This window comes from Sciurus vulgaris, assembly GCF_902686455.1.
Source record: "Sciurus vulgaris genome assembly, chromosome: 15".
In the NCBI taxonomy this organism is placed as follows: Eukaryota; Metazoa; Chordata; class Mammalia; order Rodentia; family Sciuridae; genus Sciurus; species Sciurus vulgaris.
The window spans coordinates 58,285,539-58,308,438 of NC_136476.1; the positions used below are offsets into that span (position 1 = coordinate 58,285,539).

The 22,900-nt window shown below is 40.0% G+C and overlaps 1 protein-coding gene across 1 annotated transcript in view; it reads right to left on the minus strand.

The window, feature by feature from the left end:
• Positions 1-4,717, minus strand: part of TEX10 (testis expressed 10) — a 44,579-nt gene extending 39,862 nt beyond the window's left edge. The window contains exons 1-2 of the mRNA XM_079112266.1: positions 4,528-4,717; positions 810-998 (exon numbers count right to left, since the gene is read on the minus strand). Of these exons, the coding sequence (XP_078968392.1) occupies positions 810-989 (180 nt within the window). The 5' untranslated portion in view covers positions 990-998; positions 4,528-4,717. The remainder of the gene's footprint in view (positions 1-809; positions 999-4,527) is intronic.
• Positions 4,718-22,900: the final 18,183 nt, after the last annotated feature.

Consider the following 22,900-nt stretch of genomic DNA (forward strand, 5'->3'; position numbering starts at 1 on the left):
TAAAAATGTTCTTAGAACATAGTAATAATAGAATAACTGTAAAATAAATTAAAAACCACTGAATTGCATACTTTAAATGGGTGACTTTCATTACGTGTAAACTATATCTCAATAAAACTATTAAAAATGTTTAAGTAAAACTTCTGTTCAAACTTTAACTTCAAGTGTTTATAAGCTAGAACTCCTAATCCAAAAATCTGAAATCCATTATGTTCCAATATCCAAAACTTTCAGACTATGTATAAAATGTAGACTTGAGTTCCATCCCTAAGGTATCTCATAATGCTTATGCAAATATTACAAAATATAAATTAAAAAATCTGAAATACAAAACACTTCTGTTCCAAGCATTTGATAAGGGATATTAGATCTGTACTAGGAACCTATAACAAACTATGTGCTATACGGGTTCAAAAATGAATATGATGGAGCTGGGGTTGTGGCTCTTGCCTAGCATATGTGAGGCACTGGGTTTGAGTCTCAGCACCACATATAAAAATCAGTTGGAAAACTCTTCATCACAAATATGATACATCAAACACAACAGAAAGTTAAAGTTAATAATTATTTCCAGATGAAATATATTATCAAATAAGTATACTAAAGGAAAATCATTACTGGAGGAGGTAAGAAAGATGTAGTTCCAAGGTCAGATATGGTTAACAGATGAACCCTGAATTTCATCTACCAATAAACTCCATGACCCTAGGCAAATCATTTTCTCCAAGAGTTTAAGCAACTTTTCACAAAAACTTAACATTCTATATGATTTCAAAGAAAATTTTATCAAAATGAGATTTATGATTTACCTTTATGTTTAGTTTTCTATTGTTTGTTGGAAGTGTTCCATCTTCTTTAAGTTGTTCAGGTATATGTATAGTCTTTGTTTTAAAGTTTGTAGTAGTAGCATTTTCTAACTTGGGCTTCTTTTTACCAACTTTCAGTTTTACTTTTTGGAAATCATCTTGACGTTTCCTTTTTTTGGTCATTCTTGAGTACTGTATCAAAAACAATTTAAAAACAATGGATAAAAGAGATTCTCCAACATTTACATTACTCTAATATTTCAAACATAATCGAGGCCAACAGTGATTAGGCCAGAGGATCAAAATATTAAATGGAAAATACTTTAAGTGCCAAAATAAAATCAGTTTAGTCAAGAAATACTATGAGAGTCATTAATGATAAGGGAACTATTTTGTCACTAGCTTCGCAAGCTTTTTTGTTTTGGTTGGGGGGTGGGGGATTGAACCCGGGGGTGCTTAACCACTGAGCCACATCCCTAGCCCTTTTTAATATTTTAGAGACAGGGTCTCACTGAGTTGCTTAGAGTCTTACTTAGTTGCTAAGGCTGACTTTGAACTCATGACCCTCCTGCCTCAGTTTCCCAAGTGGCTGGGATTACAGCCATGCACCTCTGTACCTGGCTCTGAAACAAAACATTCTGCCAAACAACGCAATAAATGGAAACTGTCTGAAAAGTTTTTCTTTGTGTATAGGAAAGCAGCAGAGACTTTTGGGAGATACATCTTAGATCTGCTAGGAAGCTTATGGTCCCTAGAAGGTCCTGAGGATGCTTTAGCAAAACCAAGTCTGAAAGTAATTATTATTTAATGCATCCTATAATTATTAGAAAAAGTTTCATGAACCAAAGCTGAGCACTTGAAAAACAGATTAGGATTTATTTATATTAGTAAGGAAAGCACCGGATATTTTATGAGCAAGTAAAACAAGGTAAAGACCAGAAGTAGGGGATACACCTTGTACAGGCATAGGTGAATAAACTATCATATTAAATATCAGGCAAGTTTAGACTAGATAAACAAAAATCCTGGATGTCCCCCCAAAAAAGATAAAAAGCAATATAAAAGGAAATACAATGTTACAGAGGGATAAGGAACAAAGACTAGCTAGACCACTATCATAATAAATAACTCATGATAACCATGTTACCTTGTACCACCTCCTCCTCACCCACCACATCGTTCTTTGAACATAGGTCCAAATCTTCCTATTTACAAAATCTTTGATCTGTGCCTCCTACCCATTCCCAGGCCACAGCTTTAAAGAGGTCCCATAATTTTACCCTTGATTAGTCAATAGCTTCCTCAGTGGTATTCTTCCTTTGTCTCTAATGTCAACTATTTAGTCCCCTGGCCACAGTCACCTGACAACTCTTCCTAAACAGATCTGACCGAGACTCAGGAGACTGCAGTTGTTCTTTATACTCAGAGTAAAAATTCCTTAACATGACATATTATGATCTACCTAATGTAGCCTCAACCACACTCTCCAGCTTTAAATTCCCACAAGCTAACTTCTATCTAAAAAATAGCCTACTCTTCCTGGAACCAGTTCAACTCTTATTGATACATTTTGCACATGCCTCAAAAATAATGAATTCTGCCTTCCACTGTATATCCAATTGAGTAGATAAGTATTTCTGAAATAAAACTTCTCCAGTCTCCGTAATTACCCTATGCCTAGCTATAAAGTCAGAGCACTACACAGGGGGACATAAAAAAATAAAAATTTGGGGCTGGGGATATAGCTCAGTTGGTAGAATGCTTGTCTTGCAAGCATGAAGCCCTGGGTTCAATCCCCAGCACTGCAAATAAATAAATAAATAAAATAAAGTTTGCAGTATTTCAAGATTAATAAAATGGGGCTGGGATTGTAGCTCAATAAGAGAGCGCTTGCCTAGCACATGTAAAGTACTGGGTTCAATCCTCAGCACCCCATAAAAAAATTAATATATAAAATAAAATTATTGCATTCACCTGCAACTAAAAAAATTTTTTTAAAAGACTGATAAAATGGCTGGTGTCAAGAGTGAGCAGCTAACCTTCTAGCCTCAAGTTCAAGAAGTTCAGATATAGCTCAGTTGGTAGAGTGCTTGCCTTGCAAGCACAAGGCCCTAGGTTCAATCCCCAGCACGGCAAAAAAAAAAAAAAAAAAGTTCAGAAATCAATCAGCACATAGTATAATGCTGCATATAGTAGCATCCTATCAACATGAAATCAACCAAGGAAGACAGTACCAACCCCATTTAACCATGTGTTTCAGAGAGATGAGCAAGTCAGTCCAGAAGAGGGATTCATTTGGGCCGAGCAATGCAAACCATTTTTAGGTTATACATACTAGTATTAAAATAAGGATTGAAAGGCTGTGTGGCAAAATGCCTTGCGTTAGTTCATTTAACCCAAACCCAAATTTTCATTCCAACCACCACTCTAGTTAACCCAGTTTGGTGGGGGGAGGGGGCGTTAGGAAATCATGGATCTAAAAAGAAGGCCCTGATACTCATGTGGTCTCTTTTAATATAAAAACGGCTTTTATTAACCAACTAAGTACTTTTTGAGCTTTTCCTACAATTTACCATTAGCTGGGACCGGAGATGAAAGTAAATGGTACAGCGCGATGCGACAAATTAAACTATGCCTGCCCCCCATCAAGTCCTCTGGGCTCTCTCTTTAGCCATTAAGTACCTAGATTCCAACATAGAGTCACTTGTGAAGTTTATGCCATATTATCCATTATTTCCTATCAATTCAGTTTCCCTTCATCAGGAAAATTAGGAGGGCTGTCCCACAATGACTTTTTGATCTAGAAAAAGTTTTCCAGGAACTTTAAAAGTTCTAGTAGCAATTGTTACTTTCAGTTAAAATATTTTCGCAGTCAGCAAATCAAATCGTTTAAAGTCACTTTTACAGTAGTTGATTTTGAGTAGAAGGCAGCAACTCCAGCTTCAGGTACATAACTCCTATATCCTACCGCTGGTTCTCTTGTGTATGTGAACCCAATCGTTTTAGAAGCGAATTTCACTTATTTCTACTGCAGGTCTTCACTAACCTCGGCATATCAGGATTTCAACATAACCGAATTCCAACTGGTTTGCCTACCATCAACCTCATTACCTTCCCTCATTTGCAACTTCTCCTCCCACCCCCTAAATTTAGGAGAGCAAGCACACAGCACTCGGCCCTTGATAAATTTCTCTTCAAACCGAACTGAGGGGCCAAAGACACCACCAGTCTTCCCAGGAAGCAAGCGCCCCAGGCAGGGGCAATTCCGAAGCACTGCTGGTCTGGTTCGGCTCGGCACCGCTTGCTTAAATCTCTCCCGGAAGGCGAGAGGGTCAATAAGGGGACTGGACATCCTACCCCGTTTCGGTCTTGCATCCCAGAAGTGAAGACCCCCAAGGGTTTTGGAGAACTACGGTTCTTTCTGCTCTTCGGGGCTCCGATTGGAGCCACGGTCGGGAAAGGGGGGCCCGAGCCACACACACTGGCCTAAAACTCTCCCAGCCCCGAAACCGCGCGAACCCGCCCAGTCACTCGAGGCGCCTCCGACACGGTGGGCGCCCCGCCCCCGCACAGTCCGCTCCGAACCCCGGCGACCCCGCAGGGGCGCACGCCGCCGCCGCCGCCCGCCCTGCCACCTGGGCCGCACGCCAAGCGGGGGCGACGGCCCACGCGACGTCCCACGCCCGAGGAGGGCCCGGCCCGACGGGCGGCGGCCGCTCACCTGAGGGTGCCGGCCAGGACCGGCGCGCGGAGGCTGAGGGTAAGAGCGTGCGAGCACAAGCCCACGGGGCGACAGCGTGCGCCACCGGCCTCAGCCTCTCACTCCCCGAGCGTGTTTTCAAATCGCCTCGTCCTCACGCGGCCGCGTCTCCTTCCGCCGCCCGGAAATCAGGGCCCCTCCCCCGCCGCTCCGCGTTCACGTGACCCCGGCCCGCAGCCGCGCGCAGCCCGGGAGGCGGGAGCCGGAGCAGCAAGCCCCGCCCCTGGGAGGAGGGGGCCCCGCCGGAAGCCCCTGGCTCGCCAGGGAGGAAAGCGCGCTGAGCCTTGGGTCTGGGTACAAAGCTGGAGGGACAGTCCAGTCCGGGACTTCCCGAGCCAGTGTCTTGTAGGGTGTTGCACAGGTTGCAGCAGGTTGATAGCATGCTTGTTCTCCTGTCTCTAGACCACAGTTCTTAGACCTGGAACTGCATTCAGAGAGGATAAGTTGGACTGAATTGAGGAAGTGAAAACTTTAGGACGCAAGGATAGAATATCTGGGGACATTAACCTGGGACAAGGTAGAACAGATAAGAATTCCTCAAAGGAGAGCAGAATATACCTAGCAAATACAGCCTGAAAGACTTGATATCTTCCCTAATTATTTCTCAGCATACAGTTCTTACTACTCAAATTAAGTGGGCCCAGAGAAGTTAAAGGAGATGAGAAGGGAAGAGGAAAGAACCTTTGAAAGGTAGTCTTGCCAAAGTCTGGTATGGTGGCATGGAAGAGCAAGCCCCAGATATGGAGTGTAAACCTTGATTCAAATTTGTCTCTACAGCTTACCAGATACGACTTAATAAAGTCTTGTATCTTATATTGAGCCTCCACACTGAGTAGGGATAAAAGTAATGACATCTGAACCTGGGAACCCAAGCCTAGACCTAAACATACTTGCTCTGATCACAGGCAGTCCCAGAAGTCCACTCCACCTTTTGCTGGCAATACAGCCACACCACCATAATCTGCCTTGAATCCGCCATAAACAAGAACATTTGGGAGTCATTGGCAACATATGTTTCTTCTAAAAACTTGGAGACTGTATCAGAAGAGGAAAGTTTATTGCAAGCCAGACACATCCCCTGAACTCCAGAATTGTCCCTAACAGCCTATTCAATATTTCCTTCAGATATCCAATGTACATCTCAAGGTCAACATGTCCAAAACCCAACTGCTGATATTGACACCCGTTTACCAGTGACGAGTTCTGCTCTGCTGAAGTTTGAACACTAGAGAAGCATGCCAAGGCAAGTATATTAAGCAGGTTTTATTTAAACGTAGTAATAATACAGACTTCTCCCAGGAGGGAGAAGGGGTCCGTGGCTGATGTTCTAAAGTCCCAAGAAGTGAGCGCATTCTACGTCTTTTATAGGTTAAGGTCTCTTTTGTTCTCCAGTTCTCTCCCCCTTTATCTCTCCTTCCTGCCTACCTGACTAGGCCTGGTTTTGCAGGTGAGATGCATGAAGTGAGAAGCGGATGGGGCAGGGGAAGGGCCAAGGGGGCATTAATTAGCATCTCCTTACTTGCAGTCCTTGATAAAGGCAGGTAAATTTGGTAATCAATGGGCTCCAGAGATCTTTGACATTCCATTCTTCCAGGGGCAGTCTCCAACTTTCAGAGGCTGAGGCCTTCATTTCCTCCATTTGACCTGATCCCCTATTTCTACACTAACTGCTGTCCTTAATTCTGGCTTCAGTATGTCCCCTGAAATATGCTTTTCCTACAGCTTCTTTATGTCAAATAGCAACTCCATCCTGCCAGTTACTCATGCTAAAACCTTTGGGGTTTTGGCCTGACTTCATTCTTTCATACCTGTTACCCAATCCATTAGGAGATGCTATTGACTCTACTTCAGACACATCTTCCACAAATTACCCACTCCAGGGCTGCTTGCATGGTCCATACTGAAGCCAGAATTGGGAACAGGTATTTAGTGTAGAAATAGGGGATCGGGTCAAATCGGGGAAATGGAGGCCAGAAAGTCATCTGCCTCTGGAAATTGGACACTGCCCCTGGAAGAATGGAATGTCAAGGATCTCCGGAGGCCATTGATTACCAAATTTACCTGCCTTTATCAAGGACTGCAAACAAGGAGCTGCTAATTAATGCCCCCTGGGCCCTTGCCTGCCTGAATCACCTTGGCCCTTCCCCTGCCCATGGCTTCTCACTTAAAGCAAAACCAGGCCTAGTCATGTAGGCAGGAAGGAGAGATAAGGGGGGAGAGAACTGGAGAACAAAAGAGAATTTAACCTATAAAAGATGTAGGGAGCGCTCACTTCTTGGGACTTTAGAACATCAGCCATGGCCCCCTTCTTCTTGCTGGGAGAAGTCTGTATTATTAGCTTTAAATAAAACCTGCTTAATATGCTTGCCTTGGCTGCTTCTCTAGTGTTCAATCTTCAACATTAGAAGGAGCAGAACTCGTCACTGGTAAACGGCGGTATCAATACCATCTCCTGACCAGCACAAAAAAACCTGAGAACAAGTTTCTCTACCTCCACTATTGCCCTTTTCCCCTGCTAAGGTCAAGTATTAGCCCAGCAGCTATGTGATTATTTAAAATCTAAGTCAGATTGGGTCACTCTTTTGCTTAAAACCCTTCAGTGGCTCTCCATTTCATTAGATATAAAAGCCAGAGTCACGATGACCTCAAGGTCTGTCACATTCTAACACAGACCCTTAACCTCTGAGTAATTTTCCCCTCACTCCTCTTTTTCAGTGTGCTCCAATTACATTTGTTTGCCTTCCTCAGGACATGAGATATGTATCCACCTCTAGACTTTTTTTTTTTTTTTTTTTTTTGCCATGCTGTGGTTGGAACCCAGGGTATCATGCATACTAAGCAAGTGTTCTACCAGATGAGCTAAATCCCCAACCCAGCTGTTAGACCTTAAGCATTTACCTCTGCCTGAAAATTCTTTAATAAATCCCCATGGCTAACTTCCTTCTTTTGAGCCTGCTCAAGTATCTCCTCAGACAGGTCTATCTGGATCACCCCATTTAAAATCACAGCCTACCTTGTCCTAGAACTTGCCTCTCCCCTTCCTTGCTCTACTTTATAAAAATTTTTTATGACATTCTAACACACTATGTGATTTGAATTTATTAGCTAATTTGGTTCTTCATCTACCACGAGTGTAAGGCCCCCAAAAAGGAAACCCCAACTCTGTCCCACGGATCCACGGCAACCCCAATCAACCGCAGGAGGCGTCACTTGATGCAAACCACAAGAGGCATTTATTCCAGCACGCTGGGACCCAACTCGTGACTCACGCAGGAGTTGAGGAGTCAAGTCCCGAGCAAAAAATCTTACAAGTTTATAAAGGCAGAAAACCACACATCGGGAGGGGTCGCACACGGAAGGAAAAAGGGGAACAAAGCTGCTGGGAAATTCCAAAGGGGGTCTGGTTTGCTGATAACATACAACGTGTTTCACAATGTTTTACAACAGGGCATAGATTCTGGTAATCTTATATCATATATATCTTAACTGTCTGAATACTACCTTGCTCCAATTACTCTTTTACTCTCTGTTTGGGGCTGTTTCCTGGAACAGCTTTAAGGGCTTTGTTCCCATCACTGGGAGGGAGACCTTAGGGAGTTGAGATAAAATAGACAGCTTAAAAAAATATCCATTCTTTCATTTCCCCATTTTCTTTTTTGGTAAGTTCTAATCATGGAACTTCTGTCTCTATATACTCTTCTCCAAAGCTATTTCCTTGGCGGAGGGACTGGTATTGTTGCCTGAGCATTAGTACCTGTACAGCACTTACTCTCTCCCTGATGAAGATGACTCCGTGAAGGAGATGTTCAGAGGGTTACACCACCCTTGGTTGTTACATTTGGCTGCCATAAGATTTTACTGTACGGTTATTAAATCCCAGGAGGAGGTGGGGCGCCAATAAGTGTTGCCAGTAGTCTCATACCCCCATGCGGAGCAATAATAATGGTCTATACCTCTGCACATCCTTGCCATATTCTGTGACCTCCCATCCCCGGGGCAAACATAGAAAGGGGTCTCTTTTAGATTGTCACAGGAGCGTGGGTAGTTACATCCTGGGTTGTACCCTTCAACTAGGCGGTATTCTGTTCCCCCGAAAGGCCTGGGTGATGTTGGCCAACGTCTACGGGCCTCCTCAGAAGTCAGCGTAGGGATGTCCCAATTATCTAACCCAGCTACTAAGGCACAGATGTCTGGGGTTAGGAATGGCCACCAAGCCCAAAGGGGTTTCTCCCTGGTGGTGCTCCATATTATATCTCCAGTCTGGGAGAGGACCTGCCATGTTAGTCGTTGGGGGGCATGAGGGTTGGGACTACTTATACGCGGGAGGTGCGTCAACAGGAGCAGGAACATGGTGGATGTGGAGCTTGAGGGGATTGTCCAATTTTTCCACTTTCCACGTTGGGTCTGGTGGTGGTGCAGGCTTGACATGCGAAGCGTGAATCCAGGCAGCGATGCCATCGACTTTTCAGGCAGGCAAGGGCCAAGGGGGCACCAATTAGCAGCCCCTTGTTTGCAGTCCTTGACAAATAGTCCTTGATAAAGGCAGGTAAATTTGGTAATCAATGGCCACCGGAGATCCTTGACATTCCATTCTTCCAGGGGCAGTCTCCAACTTCCAGAGGCAGATGACTTTATGGCCTCCATTTCCTTGATTTAACCCGATCCCCCATTTCTACACTACCTGTTCCCTATTCTGGCTTCATTCCCCCCTTTAGCTTTAGGAACACCTAACTGCTTGTTAAGGAAATGAAAGGGGGCGTCGGTCGTTCTGGCTGCTTCAAAGCTGAAAGGGGGCAGGCAGCGAGGGGCAAGCAGTTTGGAGTTCCTTTTTTTAAAAAAAAAAAATCAGGTCAATCAAGGGGTCCAAGGAAGAAGTCTGGTTGGGGAAGAACAGGTTGTAAAGTCATCTGGGGGTGGGTGCTTCTATGATAGAAGAAAAAAAAAAAAGACAAGAGTACTGAAATGAGATTAGTACAAAGTAAATGTTGCAGCATCTGAAACATGCCACTGAGTATCATGAAAATGACAGAAGTCAATCTCTCACCAGGAGGTGGAAGAACTGAGAAATTGTTCCCATAACTAGGCCTACCAAAGGCTGGGGAGGCCAACGCCTTTATTTGGGGACTTTAACATTGTCCAGGATATCAGGAATGTAAACACAACATTTAACTCTTAATGTCATGATGTCCCCAGAAAATATAGTTAAGCTACTTAATGTCATCTGATTTTGTAAAATATCCCTTTATTGGTATAACCTGTGTTTAGTAGAGATCTCTATACTTCTGTTACTTAGGGTTAGATAATCATATGAACAAACATAGATTAAGTCTACCTGTGTAGTTTAGGAAAGTCTGCAGGCCTTAAACTGACTAAAAACTTCTGACTCTGGCAGTTTCTCTTGGTAGTTATCAGGCACATTTGCTGAAGAATCTTTCATTTGTAGCTTCCAGTCTTTTTTCTAGTGGGCTAATACAAGTGTACATCTTAAGTTACATTTAACTATTATTTCCTTTAAATGCCCAAGAATGGCTACATTTTGGTTTTAACTGTTTTGCTGGGTGTCTAAGATCAAGATGGTCAAATTGACCTGGTTCCTGTCATGTTAAAGAGTCAGCTGAGTTCCCACAGGAGTCACTCCTAGAGAACTTAAGAGCGGCTTCCTAGCCCACCAGTGACTTTGGTTAGGCAGGGTCTCTTGATGAGGTGGCTTCCTTTGGAAGCATCAAGGGATGTCTCCCTTTTTCCATGACCCTCCTCTGCCGCAGATGCACTGAGTGATTTTTCATCCTCTAGTCTCAACAATCTCCTTGATCAGGAGGTTGTGTGACCCAGAGTTGCAATGCTCCTTAGAGAAGTTCTCTTATTCCCTGGATTCAGGCTGACTTTTGAGGGCAAGACCCAAATATGGACTTTTCTTGACCTCTGTATTTAACTCCAATCTCTAAGTTTGATCTTAATCATCCAGCAAGCCAGTCTCACCAGTCATAAAGTAAGAGTATTGGGCTTTAACTTCAATGTCTATAACTTTACAGTTATTTACCCTTTTATCTAACTGGAGTCTGTATTAGTACTGGAAGTTACCACTATCTGTTCCATAGGTGATGGCTTATTATCACAAGTTACCTAGGTTGTGTGTTCTTGAAGCAGTTAGTTCTGCAAAACATTAACAGGTAACAGTTTTACAAAATGAAATTAGCAAGAGTAAAAATATATTCAGCTTGTATAATAGCTATCTTGAGTTTTGATTGAGAACCACATTCTATCCCCTATTTGAGATCACAGTACTTTTACAACAAGAACCAATTTTTTTACTATAACTTTAAATAAGCTGAAGTCTGACTTATTTTGGAGCTATTCTACACACAGTGAGGTGTGAGGCAGAGTCTTATCAGGTAAGGTGTGGCTCTTTACAGATCTTAAGTGTTTTAATTCCGATGTTGATCTTTGCTTCTTCTTTAAATATCATTAAGTAGTTTACATATACTGTTTCCTGAGTCTATATAAACTTTATAATTAACACAATTTAACATAGTATCTAAAACATGAATCAAAGAAAGGCTGAGAGAACTTTTAACTTTCCTTTTGTGTGATTAAGTGGCAAAATGTTTTCATGTTTCTTTCATGTTTCACAATATTAACCTTTAAACAAATCAGACTCTAATGTTTAGAAATACATTTACATTTGAAATTCTTTATCTCAGTGTAAAAAGTGACAAATTTTATACATACCCTATTGATAGCAGGTCCTATAATAGAACATTAAATGATAGAAATAAATCCCCAATTAAAATTTACTCTTTATAAGTTTAAGATTACCATTACAGACAAGTTTAATCTGGAGAATAGCAGAGCTTAATAAATTCCTTGCTTTAAGAACTTGTGTACCTGAAAAATATGAACACATTTAATATACAACTAGTGACCATTTCACAATTACCTTAACATTTTTATCTTACCAAATTTAGTTTTTAAAGAAAAATGTAGACTCTGTAACATAGTACAATACTCTATAACAGTTGTTTAACCATGATTGTATACACCCCAATTTTTAAGACTAATTGTTCTAAAGAATAAAACTTAATAGACACAAAGTTAAGAGTAAATTAGTGTTTCAAATCCTTGTCATTTTACCATGTCATTCTACCATATAGATTAAACTTTGGTTTATATCAGAACATTAGTGTTTCACCTTAGGAAAAACCTTAAATAGTTTTACCTGTGTCACATACATATAACCAACTTAGTTACACACAAACTTGTTGAAACTTGCCCTTTACTTACACAGACTTTCTTAGCACTTACTTAGACCCTCATGTATTTCATCACACAAGCACTTTCTTACCCAGAAACATTTCCTTTTCCCTTTTACTAAATAGATTTCCATACCCAGAATCTTTTATTTTCTCTTTCCTATTTGTTGACCCCTTTTTGTTCACATTCTGAAACAACTCTTATGAAATTTCTGAATTTAGATAAATTACTCTATTTTAATAAGATTAAATATTTTGTTGTTTATAGTACTCTAATTGAAACACAGTTGAAACTTTTGGGACCCTTTGTATATAGAATTGCACTTGTTAGGACATAACTCTTAGTAACTTTGTTTTTAGTTTAGTGATGACACAAAGCAAGTTTAAACCCTTTTATTTTCCAACCTATGAAAACACCAATAATGTTTAAGTATGATACCCCATGGAATTTAAGGAGTTAAAAGTACTCGATGTTATTTAACAATTAGCATTTTAACTTTGTAAATTAATCACATGTCTCTACAAACACATTTGAGTAATCCCATACATGTTAACTCTAATTCACTTATTCTGTAAAAACCAAGATATCAGACAAGTGTCCTGAATAGTATTTGCTGTCTCTTTCCTGTTGAAGTAAAGTCCTATAAACAATTGATATTAGACACTTTATTAACATCAATATTTTATTAGCTTGACCACCTAGAGACTTGTGAGTTATTTTCAAAGACATCTTACTTTTATTAGTTTACCCAATTTGAACCTTTTTAAATCACGTGAATTAGAAGTATCTGGATCCATTTTTAAATTTTAATTTTAGGAGCGCTCAGTTTTGATACAGACAAAACATGACATCAGACAGCACGACATACAAGTAACGCAAAATCAAAGGCCTTGTAACTTTATAGGTGAATCTCCATTGCAATGTAACGGATGTTCAAAAACTCTAGTTGAATAAAAAATAGAACTGATCAAAAAATCATGAGCTCAAAAAACATATAATTAAAAAAACAAGAATCCTGGAAAAATGATACGGCCGTTAATTACTTTAGTAAAGTACCATAAAATTTACTTTGCTGGAGTTTTAAAGACTCTTTTTACCTTTTCTTTCCCTGGGTTTGAGACCGGTCTCCTACTGAGCCTTTAGGCTTCTTTTATTTATATTTCAATGTAAGCCTTGACTGAGATCTGGAAGGATCTAACAGGTTTTAACAGAAACCTTGTTCCTGGGGCCTTTTAGCCATCTCATCAGGACAGGATGGATGTTAAAGAAAATTATGAGACCTTATTTTCTATTACTTTTGAGAATGAAGCTACTTTGCTAAGTTACCCTTCAGGGCTGTCGGGAGGGGGAGTCCGGAGAAGGAACCTTTGGGGTCCACCCGAGAGTAGCCCGGGGCCGAGAACCCCGCAGTTGTTCCAACCCTTCCTCCACCTTGTCCGCCACAAACACGCAACAGAATCAGACGGGCGCGATCTTAACCCAATCAGCACCCTTACCGATGGAGACTACCAGGCGTTCCTGGCTCTCCTCCACCCTTGGAGCATCCCCCAGGGCTGCAACCTGTGGCCCTCCAGGCACGTCTACTGACCACTGTTCGGCCACTCTCACGAGTCACTGAATGGCTGCGAAACCTAAAGCGGGCTCACAGAACCAGACCAACTAACAAAACACAAGACAAAGACAACTTCGGGGTACCCCTTCTTACCTCCAAGGTCGACTCCGCGGATGAGGGGGGGCCGTCTTATCCCGACGAGCCCCCAAATGTAAGACCCCCAAAAAGGAAACCCCAACTCTGTCCCACGGATCCACGGCAACCCCAATCAACCGCAGGAGGCGGTTGATGCAAACCACAAAAGGCATTTATTCCAGCGCGCTGGGACCCAACTCGTGACTCACGCAGGAGTTGAGGAGTCAAGTCCTGAGCAAAAAATCTTACAAGTTTATAAAGGCAGAAACCACACATCGGGAGGGGTCGCACACGGAAGGAAAAAGGGGAACAAAGCTGCTGGGAAATTCCAAAGGGGGTCTGGGTTTGCTGATAACATACAACGTGTTTCACAATGTTTTACAACAGGGCATAGATTCTGGTAATCTTATATCATATATATCTTAACTGTCTGAATACTACCTTGCTCCAATTACTCTTTTACTCTCTGTTTGGGGCTGTTTCCTGGAACAGCTTTAAGGGCTTTGTTCCCATCACTGGGAGGGAGACCTTAGGGAGTTGAGATAAAATAGACAGCTTAAAAAAATGTCCATTCTTTCACTAGAATGTAAACTCTGCAGGGCACAATGTCTCGCACCTGTAATCCTAACACCTTGGGAGGCTGAGGCAGGAGGATCACAATTCAAAGTCAGCCTTGTCAACTTAGTGAGACCCTAAGCAGCTCAGTGAGACACTGTCTCTAAATAAAATGCAAAAAGAGATGGGGATGTGGTTCAGTGGTTAATAGCTCCAGAGTTCAGTCCCCAGTATCAGGAAAGGGGAAAAAAAAGGATGCAGAAGATGATTGTAAGCTCCATTGGTACCTTTATCCATTTTGTTACCTGGTATATTCCAAATATCTAGAGCAGATCTTGGACTATAGTAGGCCCTCAATAAATATCTGTTGAATAAATGTCTAGAAAGTACTTGATACATAGTGGCACTTGGCAACAGTAACTCTTATCCTTACCCTTCTTGCTGCAGGACAGAAGTTACAAACACAGTAAGTGGGCCTGATGGTTGTGGAGCTAATGGAAGTGCTCATAGTGTGTCTAAAGGAAGCAGCCAGTCTTCAGCAAAAGCCAGCTCTATCAAGAAGGAATGCAAATCTTTTCATTTTCAAGGAAGACTAGAAATCCAGAAATTATGACGAATCTTATCTTTAAATATTGGTGAGCTAGTACATATTTACCCTTATTTAAAAAAAAAAAAATTAGCTGTCAATGGACCTTTATTTTATTTTTTTTATTTATACCAGTGCTGAGAATTGAACCCAGTGCCTCATACATGCCAGGCAAGCACTTTACAACTGAGCCACAACCCAAACCCCATTTGCAATGTAATGTATAAAGCTGCTCCCCGGCCCTTTCCGTTGCATCCATTCTTGCCTCCCAACTACTTGTCAGTCTGTGAAAATCCTAGCTAGCTATTGGTCCATCAGTTAGCTTGCAAGTATCCTTCTTCTCCGTTATTGGTCCCCTGTTAGCCCTGCGGAATTCAACTGCTTAAGGGTAGCTACCCACCATCTTTTCTCATGCTTTCTCTCCCCCTGACTCACTTTCTTTCTCCTCCTCACCTTTCCACTCTCTCTAGAGCACGCCCTTTCTCTTTTCCTCTCATTTTCTCTCTTACCCTGCAGGGAGACACTCTGTTTGCTTACTAAACCCTCTTATGTGATTTCCCGTGTCTGGCGTGGCTTTTGTGGGTTTTCTTACACCATTTACCCTGATTTTTAAAATTGTGTGTGAAACAAAATACTTAAGAACAGGTTACCAGTTTACTATCTCTAATTTAAGACTTGAAAAATATGTACATAAAGTCAGGGTTTTTCTAACTGTAACTAATGAACTCAACAATTACAAGGATTGTCTGCTTAGAAACCTTCAATAAATAACAAGAATATAACTAATCAAGTTCCTTGACCCATGCCAGGAAAATATTAATTACAATGAACATATATTTTGGAATATATAGGACATTCTACTCCCAAAACCCTGTCCAGTTGACCACATAAGCTACTTTATTAGCTTCCTGAGGGTCACTATTAAACACACACACACACACACATACACACACACCCCAAAAACTGCAGGGCTTAAATAGAAATTTGTTGGCTCTGAGCTCTGGAGACCTTAGAAGTCCAAAATCAAGGTGACATGGCTCCCTGACTGCCTAGCTGTGCAGCTGGCCTACTGGTCCCTGCCCAGAAACTGCAGAGGAGCTGTGAAGTGACTGAGTGGCAGCCTGGGTGGGTTAGAGTGCAACCAATGGCCAAGTGAAGGCCACCATGCAGGCATAGAAGTCCTGAAGCAGACAGGCTAGCACTGAGGTGAGTTGAGGCACGCAGATCCATCACCCCCACAGCAGCCTGGCCTGCACCCAGTGGGGATGCCCACTGCAGATGCTCATTGCACTCCACAGGGAACTGCAGTCCTATCTGAAGACCTCAACCTCCTGCTTCCTGATCTGTCATGAGAAATGGAATTGGGACTAAACCTAAATAGAAGTTGGGACTCAAGAATCGACCAATAACATTAGTACATTTCCAAGTCTAATTAGCATAAATTTGGACCAACAGCAGTGACCCATGTGCTATATAAACCCCTAGAAGAGCACACGCAGAGAAAATGCCCTGTTGTGTTGACTCTTGCAAAAATCCTGCTCCTGTTTCTGTTCTTCACTAAATTCTATTGTTACACTCACTCATCTTGGTCTCTGGAATTTATTCTTCAAATTCATGAGACGAAAACACTGAACCATGAAAGAAGAAGAAATTGATGGTGAGCTGCTGGAATTTGCTGCAACACTGGAGGGCAGGGCCCACCATTAAGAGCTGCAATGCTTCTTGGCTGCAGAGGCCTTCAACCTTATGCAGACCCACCTGCTAGCAGAAGCAGAGATTCCAGTTTCATCTCAAAACTCGGATTTGAAAGGCATTAGCAGGGTTGGTTCCTCTGAGGGCAGATCTGTGCACTGCCTCTTCCCTTGCTTCTGGTAGCCCTATATGTTCCTTGTAAATGCTGTTCTGTGTCTTTACATATTCCCTTTGTGTCCATTTTTCCTCTTTTTATAAGATACCAATCATCTCATTTTAAATCACCTCTATAAAAATCTTTTTTAGGGCTGGGGAGATAGCTCAGTTGGTAAAGTACTTCACTTGTAAGTACAAGGCCCTGGGTTTGATCCCTAGCACCGCGAAAAAAAAAAAAATCTTTTTTGCAAATAAAGTTACCTTCTGAGGTACTAGGGATTAGACCTGCAACATATCTTTTTGTGGACACAATTTCAACCCATAACCATCACCAAGATCTGTGTCTATACATCTCTATGATTCATTATTTGAACACCTTTTTTCCCTTTTGTCTATGCTTAGACGCATCAGAAAATTCTAGATTAGGTAACTCACTCCCACACAATCTACCTAACCTTTACAGCTTCTCTTAGAATGTTTTCTGTGCTAGGCTCCAAGTTAACATCTGCTTTGGGAATAAAGCTATCATTGCTAAAAAAGAAAAAAAATCAAAATGCTATAAGCCTAATAAAATTTATTTTATAATGTCAAGGCAAACAATAAAAGCATAAACATATTGCACCTTCTAACACAAAAAGAGTTTCTTTGGAGAAAGCTGAAAAGGACTGGTTCAAATTTGATGCTATAACCAGGGACAAAAATTCAAAGCACATGATTGATCTAATATATAGTATACAAATTGCTAGCATACTGCCTGGCACAGAGTAGGTCCTCAATAAATGATAAGTATCATTGCTGGTGGTGTATCATTAGACTGTATTTGTGAGAAATGAATTTTTATTCAGGTTTCTTTTTGTTTGTTTGTTTTGGCACCACATATTGAACCCAGGGATGATTAATTACTGAGCCACCAACCCTTCCTTTTTAATTTTTTTTTTTTTTTATTTTGAGACAGGGTCTCACTAAATTGCTAAGTGCCTCGCTAGGTTGCTAAGCATTGAACTCAGGATCCACCTGCTTCAGGCTCCCAAGTCACTGGGATTACAGGTATGCACCACCACACTCGGTTTATTCAGTTTCTTAAAGTAACAGGAAACCAGTTCTGACTTTAAGTGGAAAGGAATCTATTAAGAAGGTATTGGGCAACACACAAAATGGCCAGAAAAACTGCTGATCCAGTCCTGAGAGAAAAAAGACAGGAAGAAGGGAGACCGGTCAGGCCAGAAGTACAGCCATCATCACACAACAAAATCAGTCTAGGACATAATAATTGGAAAAGAGGAAGTGAAATTATCTCTATTTGCAGAAATGATTGTATACTGGAAAACAAAATCAACTGAAAAGGTGCTATAAAGAGTAAGAAAATTCAGAAAGGGTAAGAAGGTATAAATTAACATTCAGAAGTCAACAGTCTTTATACAAACAATAACCATTTAGATGATAGGATGGAAAAGGAGGCCCAATTTGCAATAGCAATAAAAACTGATAAGATTCCTTGGGCTGAAATAAAATACTCAACATCCTAAAGATGTCAGTTTCTTCCTAAATTGACTGTTAAATTGGAGATCACAATAAATATATCAATATTTTTTTTTCTAGACCTACACAAGGTCAAAATGTTTATAAAAAAAATTAAACAAGAAAGAATAGCCAAGAAACTTTGAAATTCAAAAGCAATGAGGGAAGACAACTAGCACTCTTAGTTATGGAAACTTATAAAACCTCAATAATTTAAATGTGGTTTTTGCATATAAATAGACACATCCATGGAACAAAAAAAGTCCAGAAATAGACCTTAATAAATATCAAATTTAGTAAATTATAAAGGCAAAATCTCATATCAATGTTCTAAAGATAGTTTACAGAGACATTTAGAAAAAGATAAATACTTTAAATATTACATTCAAAGATATATATTTCAAAAACAAACTTATAAAAGTCCCAGAAAACAAGATGAATAATTCATTCTAAGAGTTTGGACTTCTGCTAGGACTTAAATCTAAATGCTGGGGAAACAATATTCTAAAAATTTGATTACAATCTTTTCCTAAAATTTCAAAAATTTTCTGTATTACCAACAAAACCAAAGTCAAAAGACAAATGACACACTTGAAACAAAGGTTTACACCTCACATCACAGGTAAAGAATTGATTTTCCTAAGATTCAAAGACCTCCTAGAAACAAATCAACAAAAAAATTTATTTCCAGACAGTTTATAGAAAAATAAATGTAAATGGCACTTCCACATACTAAAAAGATGTTCAACCTGACTCATAACAAGAGGAATGCAGATTAAAAGTCAGATATGTTTTCTCACTTTTAAAATTATTAAAATCTCAAAGTTTGACAACATCCTGGTTGATGAGACATTGGAACAACAGCACTCTAGCATATTGTTGAAGTATGAAATGGTGTAAACTCTACAGAAGATAACTATGTAAGAATTCAGTTTGGCTGGGAATAGCAACAAAACACAAAATAGGGCTGGGGAGATAGCTCAGCTGGTAGAGTGCTTACCTTGCAAGCACAAGGCCCTGAGTTCGATCCCTAGTACCCCCAAAAAAACAAAAAACAAAAACAAAAAAACCCACACAAAATAACAACTTAATTTCTCAAAAGTTGAGGCAGTCTAGACAGGCATCACATATCTCTACCCCAGGAAGTTCTCAAATACTCAGGCTACTTTTATACTATTGTCCTAGTCCCAATGTCACCTCAGGCTTCAAGATGGCTGTGGCTGTTCTACCTCCAAATACAATGCCCACATTTCAGTCAGCAACAGAAGGAAGGAAAGGAGAAGGGAATGACCCCTCTATCTGGGGAGACTTCTTAGAAGGTGCATCCAGCAATCTGCTCAAATCCCTGTAGCCAGAACTCAGATGGTCCCTGTCAAGGAGCTAAAATTCTAAGGGCCTTCTATAAGTAATAAACATCTCTGTCATAAGTATTGTTTTGTGAAATATTTGTTTCAATTTTATATGAACACGTACAGGCACATACATTGACAAAGCAAAATATATTCTTATGTTGGGTCCTGATTTTAAAAAGCTTGAAAACCCCTGTCCTACATGAGTCAGTGCAGTACAGCACAAAAGCACAGAAAGAGCATAGACAGGACTATTTGTTTGACCTCTAGGTAAAAAGGAGTTTTCAAAGCATAAGGTCAAAGGAATGAATTATGGGGGATGAACTGATAAGTTTAAATATACAAACATTTTAAAGTTTTATATATTGAAACTATTTTAAACAAAATCTGTAGGGAAAAGATGGAGTAGGTAGTAGATGCTATAAGGACAATTAATTGGCCATTTAAAGAGAGAAAGACTGGCCTCTTTGAAATGCTTCAAAAACTTATTACAACATGAAAAATTCTAAAAGAAAAGATTGACAAATTCAACAGTAACATTTCAGGGCAGGCAGGAAACAAAAACAGCACCAGTTATTTTAACAGAGAGAACTTAATGTAAAGAATTGTTAGCTGGGCACAGTGGCACAGGCCTGTAGTTCAACTACTTGGAAGATTGATGTAGGAGGATTACTTGAGCCCAGGAGTTCAAGACCTGCCTGGGCAATATAGGGAGACTTCACTCAAAAAAAAGGAAGAAGGAGGAGGAGGAGGAGGAGGAGGAGGAGGAGGAGGAGGAGGAGGATGATAAGAGGAGGAAGAAGAGAGGAAGAGGAAGAGGAGGATGAAAGTAGGTGTGTTTCTTTTTAAAAAAATCTTCCCTATTCTTTTTATTGGTGCATTATAGTTGTACATAATGGTAGGATTCATTGGTACATATTCACACATGCACACAATATAACAATATAATTTTGGTCAATATCATTCCTTGGTATTTCCCCTCTCCCTGCTCTCCTCCTTAAGTAGGTTTTCAAGAAATAAAAAGGAAGAGAGTTCTTTTTAATATATATTTTTTTACTTTTAAGAAAGAGGATTCTGAGCTATCACAGGGAAATAACTGCAGGAAGCAGCTATTTCCCATTGGGCCAGGGGAACAAAGGGAAAGAGTGGGGTTCATTAGAATTTAGACAATTGGAGATGGGGACCACTAAGCTGCAGGTCAGACCTCAGAGTGTTGGATAGGTTAGGTGTCAACAGGCTAGTGTCCCTGAAGTGGAGCAAAGAGGCTGGCCACTTTGGCATGAGTTGACAAAACTATAAATGGGAACCAAATGCTGCTCTAGAACCACGTTGCCACTGAGTAAAGACCCATCACTTCAGTGATGTTGACAGGAACAAGGAGCAAATGGATAACAGCAAGGGATTCCCTTCTTCATCCTTTGTCCTTCCATCTTCTCCTCCCATTGGCAGTACCTAAGAGAAAGCCAGATGGCAAAGCAGGGATTTGATTTGTGGAATCTCAGACCCAGCATCACAAAGAAGAATACCAACAGGTGACCTTGAAATTGAGAGTCAATAACTTAATAACCAGCACTTCAACTCTATAAAAATTTAAACAACCAAATAAAATAGCAAATGTGTCAGAAAGACCTGAGTAATTTGTGAGTTGGGGAGACTTTTTAAAAAAGAGACAGGAGGGCTGGGCACACAGCACATACCTGTAATTCTAGTGGTTCTGAAGACTAAGGAGGGAGGACCAAGAGTTCAAAGCCAGCCTCAGCAACTTAGCAAGACCCTAAGCAATTTAGTGAGACCCTGCCTCAAAATTAAAAATTTAAAAAGGGCTGGGGATGTGGCTCAGTGGTTAAGCACCCAGGTTTAATCCCTGGTATCAAAAAATATAAACAAACAAACAAATAAACAGGAAGCCTAGAAAACATTGAAAAAAATATAGATATATTTTGCAATGTTAAAATTAAATATGGTATAGCAAAAAATACTGTAGACTAAAGGCAATAAATAGCTTAGTGGAAATATGAAAGAAAAGTGATTAATATATGCAATACATAAGGACGTTGTCCAAAAAGTGATAAAATAATTCAATTTTAAAAAGGGCAAAAGTTATAAATAGTGATTCACAAAAATATTCAAATAATTTGACTGCTCAATCTCACTGATTTTCAGGGAAACATAAAGTAATGTAATAGTGGGATATAACTTCTCACTTATTAAATCTACAAAGCATGGGTTCAATGTAGCACCTAGTAGGGATGCAAGGAAAAGCATGTATTCTTCACTGTTAAAGATGTGAAATAGTGATGGCATTTTGAAAAAAGTCTGGAACTATCTTTAAAATTTAAAAAAAATTTATATTCTTTAAGTCTAGTAATCCCATCCCCTGTGCATTTGTCCCATATATATAAAAATATCAGTCCAAATTATGTATTTACAATATATTTATTATAACAATATCTGCATGGCAAAATATTGCACAGATAATGAATATCAATCAGTAGGAGTATAGTTGGATAAACTGATACATCCACCATTACAAAGTTATTAAAAAGACTGGATTTCCTCTATAAGAGTCAACTCAAAAGCTTTTGCGCAACTTATTTTCAAGTAAGGAAACATTCTTTAAGGAAGTATATCTATTCAAATCACATTTTTATAAATAAACCAAAAGTGTAAAATGTACATATATGTGTTCATTTGTATAAAGTATCATGTCCCTAATTGAAACCAGGATACATGTATGTTGTTTTTGTAATTTGCAAAAGAAACTTTATTTCTAATTGGTCCTCCCCATCACCACCAGCTCCCACATATATATAAATCCTCCCTTACATTATGGACATTATCATTAATAGTGTAATTGTACAAAATGGGTTGGGAATAAAAGTGTTTCCTTTCGAAAGCTCAGAAAAAAACACATTGATTTTACTGTAAGAGATACAAGATTTTCTCATAACTGCTGGAGTCTCATAAAAATATCATCTTAATAATCTATGATTCTTAAAAGATTATTTTAATTTTACTTTATTAAGCCTAAAGCATTATTATTATTATTATTTTCCTTTTTGGACTGAAGATTGAACCCAGGGATGTTTTACCACTGAGCTATAGTACATCCCCAGTACTTTCTATTTTTTATTTTGAGATAGGATCTTGCTAAATTGCCATGGGTCTTACTAAGATGCTGAGGATGGCCTCAAACTTGTGATACTCCTGCCTCAGCCTCCAGAGTTGCTGGGATTACAGGCGTGCCCAACCACACACAACTCTAAATTCTGTATATTTATTCTATTTCCAGTGTGCACCTCAGATAATAGACAAACCCCATGGTCTCATTTGTCTTCAGAGAGTATAAGAGAAGAAAAAAAAAAAAGAAACTTTTAGTAAAATGGATTTTTTTAAATTAAGTTATACACACACACACACACACACACACACACACACTCTCACACACAAAAATATGTGCACAATTATATCTGTTGTGATCTAAGCCCAGAAAAAAAAATCAAACCCATGTTTTTTCTCCTGCCGTATCATTTTTCTTTC